Source organism: Panulirus ornatus, chromosome 21, assembly GCF_036320965.1.
Source record: "Panulirus ornatus isolate Po-2019 chromosome 21, ASM3632096v1, whole genome shotgun sequence".
NCBI classification, from domain to species: Eukaryota; Metazoa; Arthropoda; class Malacostraca; order Decapoda; family Palinuridae; genus Panulirus; species Panulirus ornatus.
Window position 1 is genome coordinate 14,322,127 of NC_092244.1, and position 19,630 is coordinate 14,341,756.

The 19,630-nt window shown below is 39.9% G+C and overlaps 1 protein-coding gene across 1 annotated transcript in view; it reads left to right on the forward strand.

Annotated features, from left to right (window-relative positions):
* Window positions 1-5,973, forward strand: part of LOC139756390 (uncharacterized) — a 70,351-nt gene extending 64,378 nt beyond the window's left edge. Inside the window, exon 7 of the mRNA XM_071675792.1 lies at window positions 375-5,973. Coding sequence (XP_071531893.1) covers window positions 375-419 — 45 coding nt within the window. The 3' untranslated portion in view covers window positions 420-5,973. The remainder of the gene's footprint in view (window positions 1-374) is intronic.
* The last annotated feature ends 13,657 nt before the right edge of the window (window positions 5,974-19,630 follow it).

Sequence of the window (19,630 nt, forward strand, 5' to 3'; positions counted from 1 at the left end):
TTTACCTCTTTATTTCTCTTTATCATTAGTGTTTTGTAAGGTCATTCCATTCATATACTGTCACTATACCAGCAAGTGAACTTCTCATCATTTCAAGTTTGTTTCTTGTTCAATTTCTGCACCCTAGTTGAGCACTTGTAAAATTATCATAATTCAGTCTCTTATCCTATACTTTACACACTTTAGCTCACTTCCACTCCCCTTTTCAATCCAGTACTCGTTTTTCTTGCTCTGAATATGTTTTCTCTCTTAATTTGGACATGTGCGACATCTCAGATTGGGAAGCAGTTAATTGGTTAAATTCTTTTATGTAAAATTTCACTTTCTCCTTATATCTCTTTCAGTCTCACTTATTTCCCTTAATTAAATTTCAGAATACTACAGTTCAACAACACAGCAGCATCCAACATGTTGGATAAAATCACGTTCTCACACTGTTTTGGACACCCCATGTAAAGAACATCACAAAATCTGCTTCTGAAAAGTTGGGGGTGTCCTTTAGTTACTGTAATTATTTTTTGGTGAGCAGCTACTTCATATCTAAAGGGTAATATTTGCCACAGTTTGTAGTACTGCATACGTACCTTGGGTGGCTCCTCTTTCACCTCTGTTATAGCTAGAATGGACTCATAAGGCTTCTACCTCATTAACTCTTCTGCTATTAACACTTCTCAACCATCCCTTTCTGTTTGCTAGGATTAAGCTGTCAGCTTGGTTCCAGCAACTAAGACTTGGACATATGACATGCAGTTGACTGCTGCCTCCTATAGTTTCTGTGGAAAGACCAGTAATATGAAGATTGACTTGTGTTACCCTCTATTTTTTGTCTCTTCCCATAATCCTTCTACCTTTAACCTTTAAACAGCTTATTAGGTTCAGAAAGGCTATCATGTTTTGCACAAAATAAAATAGATTAAGTATCCCTTATCTGAAGTGCTTGGGATCAGAAGTGTTTTGGATTTTTTTTTTTTTGATTTTAGAATATTTGCATATACATAATGAGATATCTTGGGAATGGAACCCAAGTCTAAACACAAAATCCATTTAGGTTCCACTTACACCTTATAATTTTGCACATGAAACAAAGTTTATGTGACACTGAACCATCAGAAAGCTAAGGTGTCACAACCTCAGCTGTCCATGTCGACAATCTGTCGTTGTTTGGCATCACTTTCATTCCTGACTGAATTTATATGCTTCTGATCAGCAATCATTTTCATACACTTATTCACACATAAGTACTAGACAGTAAGAAATATGAAATACCATTAATACATTGAAAAAAATAGTGTTTAGGGTAGCAAAGCAGCACACTAGCATCAGCAGAATACCTGTATTAGCTGTAAAACAATAACAACAAATTACTGTAGGTTTTCATTTTCCACCTTTGATGCTGTGTTTTGATTAAAAGGTTACAGCACTCTGTATTTTACTTTTTAGGTTTTTGATTTATTTTGCTTAATTATATATTTATTTATTTTGCTTTGTCGCTGTCTCCCGCGGTAGCGAGGTAGCGCAAGGAAACAGACGAAAGAAATTGCCCAACCCACCCACATACACATGTATATACATATACGTCCACACACGCACATATACATACCTATACATCTCAATGTATACATATATATATACACACAGACATATACATATATACACATGTACATAATTAATACTGTCTGTCTTTATTCATTCCCATCGCCACCCTGCCACACATGAAATAACAACCCCCTCCCCCCCCTCTGCTCGAGGTAGCACTAAGAAAGGACAACAAAGGCCACATTCGTTCACATACAGTCTCTAGCTATCATGTAATAATGCACCGAAACCACAGCTCCCTTTCCACATCCAGGCCCCACAGAACTTTCCATGGTTTACCCCAGATGCTTCGCATGCCCTGGTTCAATCCATTGACAGCACGTCGACCCCGGTATACCTCATCGTTCCAATTCACTATATTCCTTGCACGCCTTTCACCCACCTGCATGTTCAGGCCCCAATCACCCAAAATCTTTTTTACTCCACCCTTCCACCTCCAATTTGGTCTCCCACTTCTCCTCGTTCCCTCCACCTCTGACTCATATATCCTCTTGGTCAATCTTTCCTCACTCATTCTCTCCATGTGACCAAACCATTTCAAAACACCCTCTTCTGCTCTCTCAACCACACTCTTTTTATTACCACACATCTCTCTTACCCTATTATTACTTACTCGATCAAACCACCTCACACCACATATTGTCCTCAAACATCTCACTTCCAGCACAACCACCCTCCTCTGCACAACTCTATCCATAGCCCTTGCCTCGCAACCATATAACATTGTTGGAACCACTGCTCCTTCAAACATACCCATTTTTGCTTTCCGAGATAATGTTCTCGACTTCCACACATTCTTCAATGCTCCCAGAACTTTCGCCCCCTCCCCCACCCTATGATTCACTTCCGCTTCCATGGTTCCATCCGCTGCCAAATCCACTCCCAGATATCTAAAACACCACTTCCTCCAGTTTTTCTCCTTTTAAACTTACCTCACAGTTGACTTGTCCCTCAACCCTACTGTACCTAATAACCTTGCTCTTATTCACATTTACTCTCTGCTTTCTTCTTTCACACACTTTAACAAACAAATGACCATACAATTTACAATAATTACAGGTAGCTGTAAATGTAATGAAAACTAACAAAAATTTCAATGCAATAATGTTACTGTCATGTTACATTCAAACATGGCGTTTTAAGTGAAGATGAAATTTAGGTTTCACATGAAAATAATGTTTTGCATTAACCAAAAAAAAAACTTGACCTCTGCTTACTTCTTTAAAAGAAGATAAATGCAGCAACAAATACTAGAACTACATATGGCCTGAGAAACTTGAAGGGAGGGTACATCACCATTGGCATCATTTGAGAAGTAACATCAGTAGTTGAGGAATCAGGGAGTGGGGTCCTCTAAAGATGAGGAGGCATTCTGCTGGATGGCTATTCTGAATGTTTCCTTCAGAGTCCTCTGCCTCATTAACAGTGGTTTTTGTCTTAGAAGTCTCCCTCTGACTCTATAAACTGACATGATTTCTTATTCTTTTATGAATGCACGCTGCTTCAGTCCTTTAATAAGTCCTTCACACATTTTCGACATGTCGTCTATAGGCACTTTTTCGGCATTGTTAGTAGTCATCTTCATTTCTATTATCGCAATCACCTTGTTCAGAACTATTTCAGCTATTTCACTGTTTTCCGTAGGGGTATCTGCAGACCTTTATGATATTTTCAACAATATCTTTGTTCCTTAAAACTGAGAATAAGCAAAAAATACTTGAGTACTGCACATAGGTCTGGCGGTGACGATGATTTGCAACAAACTGGTGCCGACAGAGCACTGCGTGGGCAAGTGAGGTCAGGTGTGGAATTTACACTTGTAATGTCATGTTGCTGCTCAAAAAGTTTTGGACTTTCTGATTAGGGATGCTCAACCTGTAAAAGGCTTTATGCAAAAGTAAAACATATTAAAAAAAAATTATGTACCTACCTTTGTGTTGTCTGGTGTAGTAATGAGCGGGCGTAAGAGAATGTGGTTCATTTGTCTGGTGGCTTCCAGTGATAGGGAAGGAGATGTAGGATTCTTTCATTCTTTTTCTTGGTTTTATATTCTCATTTCATGCACAAGCACAGAGTTGGTGGTGAATAACAGAAATTTCTAGGTCACTAATGGCACAATAAGTAAGCCAGATATTAAAACAGGTGGGGAAATTTAAGGCATCATTTGTCAGCCAGTGTTCTGTAATAGTACATCAGTTATTAGCAGCCATTTGATGGTATTGTATAAGTCTACAGACTCATAAGGGGATCTGAATTAATCCCTTCATGCCTTTTTTGCATGCCTTTTTTCATTTTGTTTGGGATGGCTACAATTAGGGCATGTTTTTGCCCATGCTATGATGGTTACTAAAAAAAATCATATAAAGTAAATGTTCTGTATAGCTATTGTCCTTTCTTTCAATGGCTACCATCATCTCATCTTTACCCCAGCCCTCATACCTGATGGTGTTTGTTGCAAGCTGTTGGCATCTTTAATCTTTTGCTGTTTACTCCAACTTTTTCATTGGTGAATTTTGCTGCAAGTTGCAACTTTTGTCCACTTGATATTTTAAACTTGGCAATTTCATGATTGTGCCACTTTCATTGGCATGGTTTTGAGAACTGTATGAGGCCTCAAGCTTCCCCCATACGAAAGATGATGAAGGGTTTAGGGCTTAGTTAAAGTCAAATGGAGGAGTATGACTGTGATACCACAGTAGTACAGTAATCATCTGAGGAGTTTGTGTATTTCAAATTCTAATCCATTTCTTGCAAAATAAATATTTATATTTTGACGAAACAAATGCGAAAAATGCAGTAGCATATACATCTAGCAACACTGATGGGCTGACATCATGCCCCTTGTGACACCTTGCAGTAATTTTTTTAATAACTTGGGAGATGTACTATATTTGCTGCCAGAGTTAGAGAAAAAATATTTTCATTTATATATGTATTATATTTAATCGCTATTTCCCCGCATCAGCAAGGTAGCACCAGGAAACAGATGAAGAATGGCCCATCCATTCATATACATGTATATATACATAAGTACCCATACGTATCCTTATATACATACATACTCATATATACGCTTGTAGATATACGCTTTCTCCCCTATCCCTGGGGATAGGGGAGAAAGAATACTTCCCACGCATTCCTCACGTGTAGTAGAAGGCGACTAAAGGGGACGGGAGCGGGGGGGGCCAGAAACACTCCCCTCCTTGTATTTTAACTTTCTAAAAGGGGAAACAGAAGGAGTCACGCGGGGAGTGCTCATCCTCCTTGAAGGCTCAGATTGGGGTGTCTAAATGTGTGTGGATGTAACCAAGATGAGAGAAAAGGAGAGATAGGTAGTATGTTTGAGGAAAGGAACCTGGATGTTTTGGCTCTAAGTGAAACGAAGCTCAAGGGTAAAGGGGAAGAGTGGTTTGGGAATGTCTTGGGAGTAAAGTCAGGGGTTAGTGAGAGGACAAGAGCAAGGGAAGGAGTAGCACTACTCCTGAAACATGAGTTGTGGGAGTATGCGATAGAGTGTAAGAAAGTAAATTCTAGATTGATATGGGTAAAACTGAAAGTTGATGGAGAGAGATGGGTGATTATTGGTGCATATGCACCTGGGCATGAGAAGAAAGATCATGAGAGGCAAGTGTTTTGGGAGGAGCTGAATGAGTGTGTTAGTGGTTTTGATGCACAAGAACAGGTTATAGTGATGGGTGATTTGAATGCAAAGGTGAGTAATGTGGCAGTTGAGGGAATAATTGGTATACATGGGGTGTTCAGTGTTGTAAATGGAAATGGTGAAGAGCTTGTAGATTTATGTGCTGAAAAAGGACTGGTGATTGGGAATACCTGGTTTAAAAAGTGAGATATACATAAGTATATGTATGTAAGTAGGAGAGATGGCCAGAGAGCGTTATTGGATTACGTGTTAATTGATAGGCGCGCGAAAGAGAGACTTTTGGATGTTAATGTGCTGAGAGATGCAACTGGAGGGATGTCTGATCATTATCTTGTGGAGGCGAAGGTGAAGATTTGTAGAGGTTTTCAGAAAAGAAGAGAAAATGTTGGGGTGAAGAGATGGTGAGAGTAAGTGAGCTTGGGAAGGAGACTTGTGTGAGGAAGTACCAGGAGAGACTGAGTACAGAATGGAAAAAGGTGAGAACGAAGGAGGTAAGGGGAGTTGGGGAGGAATGGGATGTATTTAGGGAAGCAGTGATGGCTTGCGCAAAATATGCTTGTGGCATGAGAAGCGTGGGAGGTGGGTTGATTAGAAAGGGTAGTGAGTGGTGGGCTAAAGAAGTAAGATTATTAGTGAAAGAGAAGAGAGAGGCATTTGGACGATTTTTGCAGGGAAAAAATGCAAATGAGTGGGAGATGTATAAAAGAAAGAGGCAGGAGGTCAAGAGAAAGGTGCAAGAGGTGAAAAAGAGGGCAAATGAGAGTTGGGGTGAGAGAGTATCATTAAATTTTAGGGAGAATAAAAAGATGTTTTGGAAGGAGGTAAATAAAGTGCGTAAGACAAGGGAGCAAATGGGAACTTCAGTGAAGGGGGCTAATGGGGAGGTGATAACAAGTAGTAGTGATGTGAGAAGGAGATGGAGTGAGTATTTTGAAGATTTGTTGAATGTGTTTGATGATAGATTGGCAGATATAGGGTGTTTTGGTCGAGGTGGTGTGCAAAGTGAGAGGGTTAGGGAAAATGATTTGGTTAACAGAGAAGAGGTAGTAAAAGCTTTGCGGAAGATGAAAGCCGGCAAGGCAGCAGGTTTAGATGTTATTGCAGTGGAATTTATTAAAAAAGGGGGGTGACTGTATTGTTGAAAGGTTGGTAAGGTTATTTAATGTATGTATGATTCATGGTGAGGTGCCTGATGATTGGCGGAGTGCTTGCATAGTACCATTGTACAAAGGCAAAGGGGATAAGGGTGAGTGCTCAAATTACAGAGGTATAAGTTTGTTGAGTATTCCTGGTAAATTGTATGGGAGGGTATTGATTGAGAGGGTGAAGGCATGTACAGAGCATCAGATTGGGGAAGAGCAGTGTGGTTTCAGAAGTGGTAGAGGATGTGTGGATCAGGTGTTTGCTTTGAAGAATGTATGTGAGAAATACTTAGAAAAGCAAATGGATTTGTATGTAGCATTTTTGGATCTGGAGAAGGCATATGATAAGAGTTGATAGAGATGTTCTGCGGAAGGTATTAAGAATATATGGTGTGGGAGGCAAGTTGTTAGAAGCCGTGAAAAGTTTTTATTTAGGATGTAAGGCATGTGTATGTGTAGGAAGAGAGGAAAGTGATTGGTTCTCAGTAAATGTAGGTTTGTGGCAGGGGTATGTGATGTCTCCATGGTTGTTTAATTTGTTTATGGATGGAGTTGTTAGGGAGGTAAATGCAAGAGTTTTGGAAAGAGGGGCAAGTATGCAGTCTGTTGTGGATGAGAGAGCTTGGGAAGTGAGTCAGTTGTTGTTCGCTGATGATACAGCACTGGTGGCTGATTTATGTGAGAAACTGCAGAAGCTGGTGACTGAGTTTGGTAAAGTGTGTGAAAGAAGAAAGTTAAGAGTAAATGTGAATAAGAGCAAGGTTATTAGGTACAGTAGGGTTGAGGGTCAAGTCAATTGGGAGGTAAGTTTGAATGGAGAAAAACTGGAGGAAGTAAAGTGTTTTAGATATCTGGGAGTGGATCTGGCAGCGGATAGAACCATGGAAGTGGAAGTGAATCATATGGTGGGGGAGGGGGCGAAAATTCTGGGAGCCTTGAAGAATGTGTGGAAGTCGAGAACATTATCTCGGAAAGCAAAAATGGGTATGTTTGAAGGAATAGTGGTTCCAACAATGTTGTATGGTTGCGAGGCGTGGGCTATGGATAGAGTTGTGCGCAGGAGGGTGGATGTGCTGGAAATGAGATGTTTGAGGACAATATGTGGTGTGAGGTTGTTTGATCGAGTAAGTAATGTAAGGGTAAGAGAGATGTGTGGAAATGAAAAGAGTGTGGTTGAGAGAGCAGAAGAGGGTGTTTTGAAATGGTTTGGTCACATGGAGAGAATGAATGAGGAAAGATTGACCAAGAGGATATATGTGTCAGAGGTGGAGGGAACGAGGAGAAGTGGGAGACCAAATTGGAGGTGGAAAGATGGAGTGAAAAAGATTTTGAGTGATTGGGGCCTGAACATGCATGCAAGGAATAGAGTGAATTGGAACGATGTGGTATACTGGGGTTGACGTGCTGTCAGTGGATTGAACCAGGGCATGTGAAGCGTCTGGGGTAAACCATGGAAAGTTCTGTGGGGCCTGGATGTGGAAAGGGAGCTGTGGTTTTGGTGCATTATTACATGACAGCTAGAGACTGAGTGTGAATGAATGGGGTCTTTGTTGTCTTTTCCTAGCTTTACCTGGCACACATGAGGGGGGAGGGGGTTGTTATTCCATGTGTGGCGAGGTGGCAATAGGAATAAATAAAGGCAGACAGTATGAGTTATGTACATGTGTATATATGTATATGTCTGTGTGTGTATATATATGTGTACATTGAGATGTATAGGTATGTATATTTGCGTGTGTGGACGTGTATGTATATACATGTATATGTGGGTGGGTTGGGCCATTCTTCCGTCTGTTTCCTTGCGCTACTTCGCTAACGCGGGAGACAGCGACAAAGCAAAATATATATATATATATATATATATATATATATATATATATATATATATATATATATATATATATATATATATAGTCGCCTTCTATGACATGCAGGGAGCGGGTGGCTGGAAATCCTCCCCTCTCGTTTTTTTCAGTTTCCCAAAAGAAGGAACAGAGAAGGGGGCCAGGTGAGGATATTCCCTCAAAGGCCCAGTCCTCTGGTCTTAACGCTACCTCGCTAATGCGGGAAATGGCGAATAGTATGAAAGAAAGAATATTTTATTATCATTATTTTGCTTTGTCGCTGTCTCCTGCGTTAGTGAGGTAGCGCAAGGAAACAGACGAAAGATTGGCCCATCCCACCCACATACACATGTATATACATACACGTCCACACACGCAAATATACAAACCTATACATCTCAATGTATACATATATATATACACACACAGACATATACATATATATATACACACACAGACATATACATATATACACATGTACATAATTCATACTGTCTGCCTTTATTCATTCCCATTGCCACCCTGCCACACATGAAATAACAACCCCCTCTCCCCCTCATGTGTGCAAGGTAGCACTAGGAAGACAACAAAGGCCCCATTCGTTCACACTCAGTCTCTAGCTGTCATGTAATAATGCACTGAAACCACAGGTCCCTTTCCACATCCAGGCCCCACAGAACTTTCCATGGTTTACCCCAGACGCTTCACATGCCCTGGTTCAATCCATTGACAGCACGTCGACCCTGGTATACCACATCTTTCCAATTCATTCTTGCCCACATTCCTGGCAACACCCTGCCCCACAGGAAACAACATTGCTACACCCTGCTTCAGTGAGGTAGTGCAAGGAAAACAGACAAAAAAGGCCTCATTTGTTCACACTCATTCTCTAGCTGTTATGTGTAATGCACTGAAACCACAGCTCCCTATCCACAATCAAGCCCCATAGACCTTTCCACGGTTTACCCCAGACATTACACATGCCCTAGTTCAGTCCATTGGCAGCAGGTTGACCCCAGTATACCACGTCGTTCCAGTTCATTGTTCCTTGCATGCCTCCTGTATGTTCAGGCCCCAATCGTTCAAAATCTTTTTCACCGTAACCTTCCACCTCCAGTTTGGTCTCCTGCTTCTCCTTGTTGCCTCTATCCATAAACAAATTAAACAACCAAGGGCACATCACACACCCCTGCTGCAGACTGACCTTCACTGCAAGCCATTTGCTCTCCTCTCTTCCTACTTGTACACATGCCTTACATTTTTCTTAATAGATACTTTTCACTGCTTCTGGCAGCTTACCTCCCACCTGATCCACATATCCTCTACCACTTCTGAAACCACACTCCCCAGTCTGATACTCTGTACATGCCTATACCCTTCCATGCAGTTTTCCAGTAATACTTAACAGACATGCCTTTGTAGTTTGAACACTCACCCTTATCCACTTTGTCCTCGTACAGTGGCACTATATATATGCATTTTGCCAATCCTCAGGCACTTGCACTTCACCATGATCCATATATACATTGAATATCCTTACCACTTTGTCTTGTATTCTATATATATACTGACAAATGTAAAGAAAAATTTGTCTCTAGATTTCAGTCTTCCATTCTATATCTGCTGCTGCAGTTAAGAGAAAAAGTGTTGCTTTTTCCCTCTTCTGTACTACATTTACAGTCACAGTTACGACAACTGTTTTCTTCTAGCATACTCTAATTAATTCCTTAGAAAACTTTACTTTTAATTTTTCTGTACTATATTAACTCATAAGTGAGAAAACTACCTTCTCTATTTTGCACTTGTATACTGTATGAATTACCATACTATATATAATGCTATAGTTAATTTTTTTCATTTCCATATTGTATAGTCTGCCACAGTTAATCAGAATATTACATTTTTCCATACACTATTTATTGCAATAGGTAAAAAAGAAGCTGGTGACTGAGTTTGGTAAAGTGTGTGAAAGAAGAAAGCTGAGAGTAAATGTGAATAAGAGCAAGGTTATTAGGTACAGTATGGTTGAGGGACAAGTCAATTGGGAGGTAAGTTTGAATGGAGAAAAATTTGAGGAAGTGAAGTGTTTTAGATATCTGGGAGTGGATTTGGCAGTGGATGGAACCATGAAAGCGGAAGTGACTCATAGGGTGGGGGAGGGGGCGAAAGTTCTGGGAACATTGAAGAATGTGTGGAAGTTGAGAACATTATCTCGGAAAGCCAAAATGGGTATGGGGCCTAGATGTGGAAAGATAGCTGTGGTTTCGGTGCATTATACATGATAGCTAGAGACTGAGTGTGAATGAATGTGGCCTTTGTTGTCTTTTTGTAGTGCAACCTTGCACACATGTGGGGGTAGGGGGTTGTTATTTCATATTTGGCGGGATGGCGATGGGAATGAAAAAAGGCAGACAATATGAATGATGTACATGTATATGTCTGTTTGAGTATATATATATATATATATATATATATATATATATATATATATATATATATATATATATATATATATATTTTTTTTTTTTTTTTTTTCATACTATTTGCCATTTCCCGCGATAGCGAGGTAGCGTTAAGAACAGAGGACTGGGCCTTTGAGGGAATATCCTCACCTGGCCCTCTTCTCTGTTCCTTCTTTTGGAAAATTAAAAAAAAAACGAGAGGGGAGGATTTCCAGCCCCCCGCTCCCTTCCCTTTTAGTCGCCTTCTACGACACGCAGGGAATACGTGGGAAGTATTCTTTCTCCCCTATCCCATATATATATATATATATATATATATATATCTTTTCTTTCTTTTCTTTCAAACTATTCGCCATTTCCCGCGTTAGCGAGGTAGCGTTAAGAACAGAGGACTGGGCCTTGGAGGGAATATCCTCACCTGGCCCCCTTCTCTGTTCCTTGTTTTGGAAAATTAAAAAACGAGAGGGGAAGATTTCCAGCCCCCCGCTCCCTCCCCTTTTAGTCGCCTTCTACAACACGCAGGGAATACGTGGGAAGTATTCTTTCTCCCCTATCCCCAGGGATAATATATATATATATATATATATATATATATATATATATATATATATATATATATATATATATATATGTATATATATATATATATATATATATATATATATATATATATATATATATATATATATTTTTTTTTTTTTGCTTTGTCGCTGTCTCCCGTGTTTGCGAGGTAGCGCAAGGAAACAGACGAAAGAAATGGCCCAACCCACCCCCATACACATGTATATACATACGTCCACACACGCAAATATACATACCTACACAGCTTTCCATGGTTTACCCCAGACGCATCACATGCCCTGATTCAATCCACTAACAGCACGTCAACCCCGGTATACCACATCGATCCAATTCACTCTATTCCTTGCCCTCCTTTCACCCTCCTGCATGTTCAGGCCCCGATCACTCAAAATCTTTTTCACTCCATCTTTCCACCTCCAATTTGGTCCCCCACTTCTCCTCGTTCCCTCCACCTCCGACACATATATCCTCTTGGTCAATCTTTCCTCACTCATTCTCTCCATGTGCCCAAACCATTTCAAAACACCCTCTTCTGCTCTCTCAACCACGCTCTTTTTATTTCCACACATCTCTCTTACCCTTACGTTACTTACTCGATCAAACCACCTCACACCACACATTGTCCTCAAACATCTCATTTCCAGCACATCCATCCTCCTGCGCACAACTCTATCCATAGCCCACGCCTCGCAACCATACAACATTGTTGGAACCACTATTCCTTCAAACATACCCATTTTTGCTTTCCGAGATAATGTTCTCGACTTCCACACATTCTTCAAGGCTCCCAGGATTTTCACCCCCTCCCCCACCCTATGATCCACTTCCGCTTCCATGGTTCCATCCGCTGCCAGATCCACTCCCAGATATCTAAAACACTTCACTTCCTCCAGTTTTTCTCCATTCAAACTCACCTCCCAATTGACTTGACCCTCAACCCTACTGTACCTAATAACCTTGCTCTTATTCACATTTACTCTTAACTTTCTTCTTTCACACACTTTACCAAACTCAGTCACCAGCTTCTGCAGTTTCTCACATGAATCAGCCACCAGCGCTGTATCATCAGCGAACAACAACTGACTCACTTCCCAAGCTCTCTCATCCCCAACAGACTTCATACTTGCCCCTCTTTCCAAAACTCTTGCATTCACCTCCCTAACAACCCCATCCATAAACAAATTAAACAACCATGGAGACATCACACACCCCTGCTGCAAACCTACATTCACTGAGAACCAATCACTTTCCTCTCTTCCTACACGTACACACACACACACATATATATATATATATATATATATATATATATATATTATCCCTGGGGATAGGGGAGAAAGAATACTTCCCACGTATTCCCTGCGTGTCGTAGAAGGCGACTAAAAGGGGAGGGAGCGGGTGGCTGGAAATCCTCCCCTTTCTTGTTTTTTTTTTTAATTTTCCAAAAGAAGGAACAGAGAAGGGGGTCAGGTGAGGATATTCCCTCTAAGGCCCAGTTCTCTGTTCTTAACGCTACCTTGCTAACGCGGGAAATGGGAAATAGTATGAAAAAAAAAAAAAAATATATATATATATATATATATATATATATATATATATATATATATCATAAGCCAATATTCCACTTTCATGATAAGAGAAGTGGTCCAGGCAGTATGATACAGTGGTTAAATTGATGAAAACTACTATTGACGTTTGTGTAAATAAATTATACATTTCCCTTTTCCATAGCCAGAGGTTGAACCATTATGTGACATTCATTTTTTTAATTTAATTTCAAGATAGAAGTTTCAGTTTTCTAAATTATTTCTTACATTTTTTCATATGTATATATATATATATATATATATATATGTGTGTGTGTATATGTGTGTATGTGTGTATATATGTCTATATGTGATGGATTGTGCAAAAGATGCTTGTGGCATGAGAAGAGTGGGAGGTGGGTTGATTAGAAAGGGTAGTGAGTGGTGGGATGAAGAAGTAAGATTATTAGTGAAAGAGAAGAGAGAGGCATTTGGACGATTTTTGCAGGGAAAAAATGCAATTGAGTGGGAGATGTATAAAAGAAAGAGACAGGAGGTCAAGAGGAAGGTGCAAGAGGTGAAAAAGAGGGCAAATGAGAGTTGGGGTGAGAGAGTATCATTAAATTTTAGGGAGAATAAAAAGATGTTTTGGAAGGAGGTAAATAAAGTGCGTAAGACAAGGGAGCAAATGGGAACTTCAGTGAAGGGCGCAAATGGGGAGGTGATAACAAGTAGTGGTGATGTGAGAAGGAGATGGAGTGAGTATTTTGAAGGTTTGTTGAATGTGTTTGATGATAGAGTGGCAGATATAGGGTGTTTTGGTCGAGGTGGTGTGCAAAGTGAGAGGGTTAGGGAAAATGATTTGGTAAACAGAGAAAAGGTAGTAAAAGCTTTGCGGAAGATGAAAGCCGGCAAGGCTGCAGGTTTGGATGGTATTGCAGTGGAATTTATTAAAAAAGGGGGTGACTGTATTATTGACTGGTTGGTAAGGTTATTTAATGTATGTATGACTCATGGTGAGGTGCCTGAGGATTGGCGGAATGCGTGCATAGTGCCATTGTACAAAGGCAAAGGGGATAAGAGTGAGTGCTCAAATTACAGAGGTATAAATTTGTTGAGTATTCCTGGTAAATTATATGGGAGGGTATTGATTGAGAGGGTGAAGGCATGTACAGAGCATCAGATTGGGGAAGAGCAGTGTGGTTTCAGAAGTGGTAGAGGATGTGTGGATCAGGTGTTTGCTTTGAAGAATGTATGTGAGAAATACTTAGAAAAGCAAATGGATTTGTATGTAGCATTTATGGATCTGGAGAAGGCATATGATAGAGTTGATAGAGATGCTCTGTGGAAGGTATTAAGAATATATGGTGTGGGAGGCAAGTTGTTAGAAGCAGTGAAAAGTTTTTATCGAGGATGTAAGGCATGTGTATGCGTAGGAAGAGAGGAAAGTGATTGGTTCTCAGTGAATGTAGGTTTGCAGCAGGGGTGTGTGATGTCTCCATGGTTGTTTAATTTGTTTATGGATGGGGTTGTTAGGGAGGTGAATGCAAGAGTTTTGGAAAGAGGGGCAAGTATGAAGTCTGTTGGGGATGAGAGAGCTTGGGAAGTGAGTCAGTTGTTGTTCGCTGATGATACAGCGCTGGTGGCTGATTCATGTGAGAAACTGCAGAAGCTGGTGACTGAGTTTGGTAAAGTGTGTGAAAGAAGAAAGTTGAGAGTAAATGTGAATAAGAGCAAGGTTATTAGGTACAGTAGGGTTGAGGGTCAAGTCAATTGGGAGGTAAGTTTGAATGGAGAAAAACTGGAGGAAGTAAAGTGTTTTAATATCTGGGAGTGGATCTGGCAGCGGATGGAACCATGGAAGTGGAAGTGGATCATAGGGTGGGGGAGGGGGCGAAAATTTTGGGAGCCTTGAAGAATGTGTGGAAGTCGAGAACAGTATCTCGGAAAGCAAAAATGGGTATGTTTGAAGGAATAGTGGTTCCAACAATGTTGTATGGTTGCGAGGCGTGGGCTATGGATAGAGTTGTGCGCAGGAGGATGGATGTGCTGGAAATGAGATGTTTGAGGAGAGTGTGTGGTGTGAGGTGGTTTGATCGAGTAAGGAACGTAAGGGTAAGAGAGATGTGTGGAAATAAAAAGAGCGTGGTTGAGAGAGCAGAAGAGGGTGTTTTGAAATGGTTTGGGCACATGGAGAGAATGAGTGAGGAGAGATTGACCAAGAGGATATATGTGTCGGAGGTGGAGGGAACGAGGAGAAGTGGGAGACCAAATTGGAGGTGGAAAGATGGAGTGAAAAAGATTTTGTGTGATCGGGGCCTGAACATGCAGGAGGGTGAAAGGAGGGCAAGGAATAGAGTGAATGGGATCGATGTGGTATACCGGGGTTGACATGCTGTCAGTGGATTGAATCAGGGCATGTGAAGCGTCTGGGGTAAACCATGGAAAGCTGTGTAGGTATGTATATTTGCGTGTGTGGACGTATGTATATACATGTGTATGGGGGTGGGTTGGGCCATTTCTTTCGTCTGTTTCCTTGCGCTACCTCGCAAACGCGGGAGACAGCGACAAAGCAAAAAAATATATATATATATATATATATATATATATATATATATATATATATATATATATATATATATATATGAGTCCACGGGGAAAATGAAACACAAAAAGTTCCCAAGTGCACTTTCATGTAATAATCACATCATCAGGGGAGACACAAGAGAGAAATATAACAGTCAGTTGATATACATCGAAGAGATGAAGCTATGGCGTCCTAGCTTCGTCTCTTCGATGTATATCAACTGACTGTTATATTTCTCTCTTGTGTCTCCCCTGATGATGTGATAATTACATGAAAGTGCACTTGGGAACTTATCGTGTTTCATTTTCCCCATGGACTCATAGGAATATCTTGATTATGCGTAAAATTGTGATCCTTTCCAATATATGTATATGTTGAGATGTATAGGTATGTATATACGTGTATGTGGGTGGGTTGGGCCATTCTTTTGTCTGTTTCCTTGCACTACCTCACTGATGCGGGAGTGAGCGACACAGTAAATAGGTAAAAAAAAAAAGTTTTTGCCCTCTTTCATGCTATATCAAGTGTGACAATTGGATAAAAATATGGTTTTTGTTATTCCTCTTTCTTAGTATATTTACCGCAACTGTTAAAAGAATAGTTTTCTCTTTATGTAACATATTGTTACAATTTTTTTTTTTATCCCATACTTTATTTGCTGCCAGTTGAAAATAAAAGTTTTTCTTTTTTCTTTTCCATATCCTGCTGAAGTTAAAAGAAATATTATATATACATTTTCCTATTCCCATCAATACTTAAGTGGTGGGATGATTCATGTCCACAATGGAAATATAAGAAAGTTCCATTCTTGTTTTTCAATATAAGCTTCTGTTAGGATAAATTGGGTAATGATACTCTGAACTGCCAAACACACTTGTACATTTATACAGTATTCGAACAATTCCATTGTCTAGAAATATTGGTTTACAATATTAAGGATATCCAAAGAAATCTCATGATAATTAGAGTTGCTTTGCTGTCAATTTTTTTTATACATCAGGTGTACGTTGCATTAGGGGGTCATCCTGTTGATAAAGTATAAAAGACTTTGAGAAATCACTCCTACTACATTCAGTATTATCATTTGCATGGTACTCAAAATTATGTAGCATTGGAATGACTTGGGGATGGCCACCTCAGTCATGTGACAAGGTTACAATCTTAACTATTTATGGGTATAGTCTCTCAATTCTGCTTATAGCATGAATATTTTGTATTTGGGGAGTATAGGGTATTACTTATGTTCATGTTAAAATGAAGTCCAAAGATGGTCAACTCAATCATTTTACATTATTCATGTTAATATATCTTACCAAATAATTATATTTTCAATATCAAGGGGAAATTAGAAGCAAAGATCATGAATGGGTACAGAATAAATCAAAGTATGATGAAAGACAGAACATTGTTGCTGAAGAAGCAGGGGTACAGAATGATGCAGAGTTGCACGGCTAGCCAGTGGAGTTAGAACTGGGGACCCCCACTTGTGCAAAATTCATTCCCACAAAAAAGTTGCATGCATTTCTCCATTCTCCCATCCCATGTGAATTGTGTGTGTAATGACACATGCAGTCTCACCTACAGATAATTAAGACATTTTTGTTAAAGTACTTCACATGAGCTGGTGTTTTGACATAACTCTGGTATGATTGCTAAATTATGCATGTCACAATAGAATATTGTTCATGTTTTACCAGATATTAATTGACAAATGGATTTTGGATGCTACTCGGTGAAACAACGAATGCTCTAGCACTACTCATTAGGATCCTGTTACAATTAATCTTCTGTGCTGTGGATGTTGGCCTTGGTTTTGTTACTTGTTTTCTTATAACAACTACTCTTGACAATAAGTTTACCTTGTACAATATTAAGAAAAAGGACAAAGAGATGCTCCAACTTTAGTGTATTTTTGGCTTATAAATGGCAAGTAAGAAATGATAGTGAATACAGATTATATTCACTATTTAATGCCAATTATAAACTGACTTGTTTGAAATATGGTCATGGGGACCAAACTACAATACCATGCTCTGTGGGGCCCCCCCCCAAAAAAAAAATCTCTGCTTCACCCCAGCATTTTCTATAAGTGTGGTCCATCCCCACTGTCACCCACCTATACTGGCAGTGAGTTTCCAAACTGATAAAGTTATATAAAACACCACCACCACAGATGCCTTATGCCGAATGAAGATAGTGCTGTGGAGGTTAGACAATGGAGGAAACCTCAGGTGTTCATAAGGCCAAGCAGCAGCAGCAGTAGGAGCAACAGTACTACACATGACCATGACCCCGCTCCTGCAAGAACAAATGGATCACAGTTCCATACAACAAGCCAAATGATTGTGTTTCTAATAAATTCTTCCATGTCTTCATCAAAGTGCCATGTTATCTTCCATTAAACAAAGTGAACACAACCAGAATCTTGTATAAACACTTGGTGTGTCAGACACTTCATTTCTTAAAACAACATTTTAGCATGCTCTAAAATCATGTCCCCATTATTCCTAATACCAATCTCTCGCTTTAGAAATTAGCCAATAAACATAAAAACTTTTAATGTATGGGTCATGTCTGATTTCAAAATTATAAGTACATACACAGTCCAGGAAATGACAAATTTGTTCCAAAACCAATCATGTTTTTAGTCGTTAGTCCTATGAAATAGTGTATAACAAGGTGGCTGTGAAATGTTAAGGTTTCAAAGGATATTTGTAAGTGATAAATCATCTGTACGATGGTGGATATTGAAGTAAAAATGTAAAAGTACAGGGTAACTGTTTAAGATAGAATAAAACATTGCATCACAATAACTTGTGTCAATCCATGAGTTTGGTACTGATGAAAGATGTGGGTAGGGGAGAGAAATTGAAAATATTGGAAGGTGGTGAGAAGGGATCTGATGATCAAGAGGTAAAGAGAATAATGGGTTTAAGGGAGAAAGAATACTTCCCATGCATTCCTCACGTGTCGTAGAAGGCGACTAAAGGGGACGGGAGCGGGGGGGGCTAGAAAGCCTCCCCTCATATTTTAACTTTCTAATATTGTGTGTGGCTGTAACCAAGATGATAAAAAAAGGAGAGATAGGTAGTATATTTGAGGAAAGGAACCTCAATGTTTTGGCTCCGAGTGAAACGAAGCTCAAGGGGAAGAGTGGTTTGGGAGTAGTCAGGGGTGGGTGAGGTGACAAGAGCAAGGGAAGGAGTAGCACTACCGAAACATGAGTGGTGGGAGTATGTGATAGTGTAAGAAAGTAAACTCTAGAATGATATGGGTAAAACTGAAAGTGGATGGAGAGAGACAGGTGATTATTGGTGCATGTGCACCTGGGAATGAGAACTAACATCATGAGGCAAGTGTTTTGGGAGCAGCGGCAGTTGAGGGAATAATTGGTGTACATGGGGTGTTCATTGTTGTAAATGGAAATGGTGAAGAACTTGTAGATTTGTGTGCTGAAAAAGGACTGGTGATTGGGAATACCTAGTTTAAAAAGAGAGATATACATAAGTATACGTATGTAAGTAGGAAAGATGGCCAGAGAGCGTTATTGGATTACGTGTTAATTGAAAGGCACGCGAAAGAGAGACTTTTGGATGTTAATGTGCTGAGAGGTGCAACTGGAGGGATGTCTGATCATTATCTTGTGGAGGCGAGGGTGAAGCTTTGAAGAAGTTTTCAGAAAAGGAGAGAGAATGTTGGGGTGAAGAGAGTGGTGAGAGTAAGTGAGCTTGGGAAGGAGACTTGTGTGAGGAAGTACCAGGAAAGACTGAGTGCAGAATGGAAAAAGGTGAGAGCAAAGGAGGTAAGGGGAGTTGGGGAGGAATGGGATGTATTTAGGGAAGCAGTGATGGCTTGCGCAAAAGATGCTTGTGGCTTAAAAAGGGTAGTGAGTGGTGGGATGAAGTAAGATTATTAGTGAAAGTGAAGAGAGAGGCATTTGGAAGAGTTTTGCAGGGAAATACTGCAAATGACTGGGAGATGTATAAAAGAAAGGGGCAGGAGGTCAAGAGAAAGGTGCAAGAGGTGAAATGAGAGTTGGGGTGAGAGAGTATCATTAAATTTTAGGGAGAATAAAAAGATGTTTTGGAAGGAGGTAAATAAAGTGCATATGACAGAAGAACAAATGGGAACATCAGTGAAGGTTGCTAATGGGGAAGTGATAACCAGTAGTGGTGATGTCAGAAGGAGATGGAGTGAGTATTTTGAAGGTTTGTTAAATGTGTTAGATGA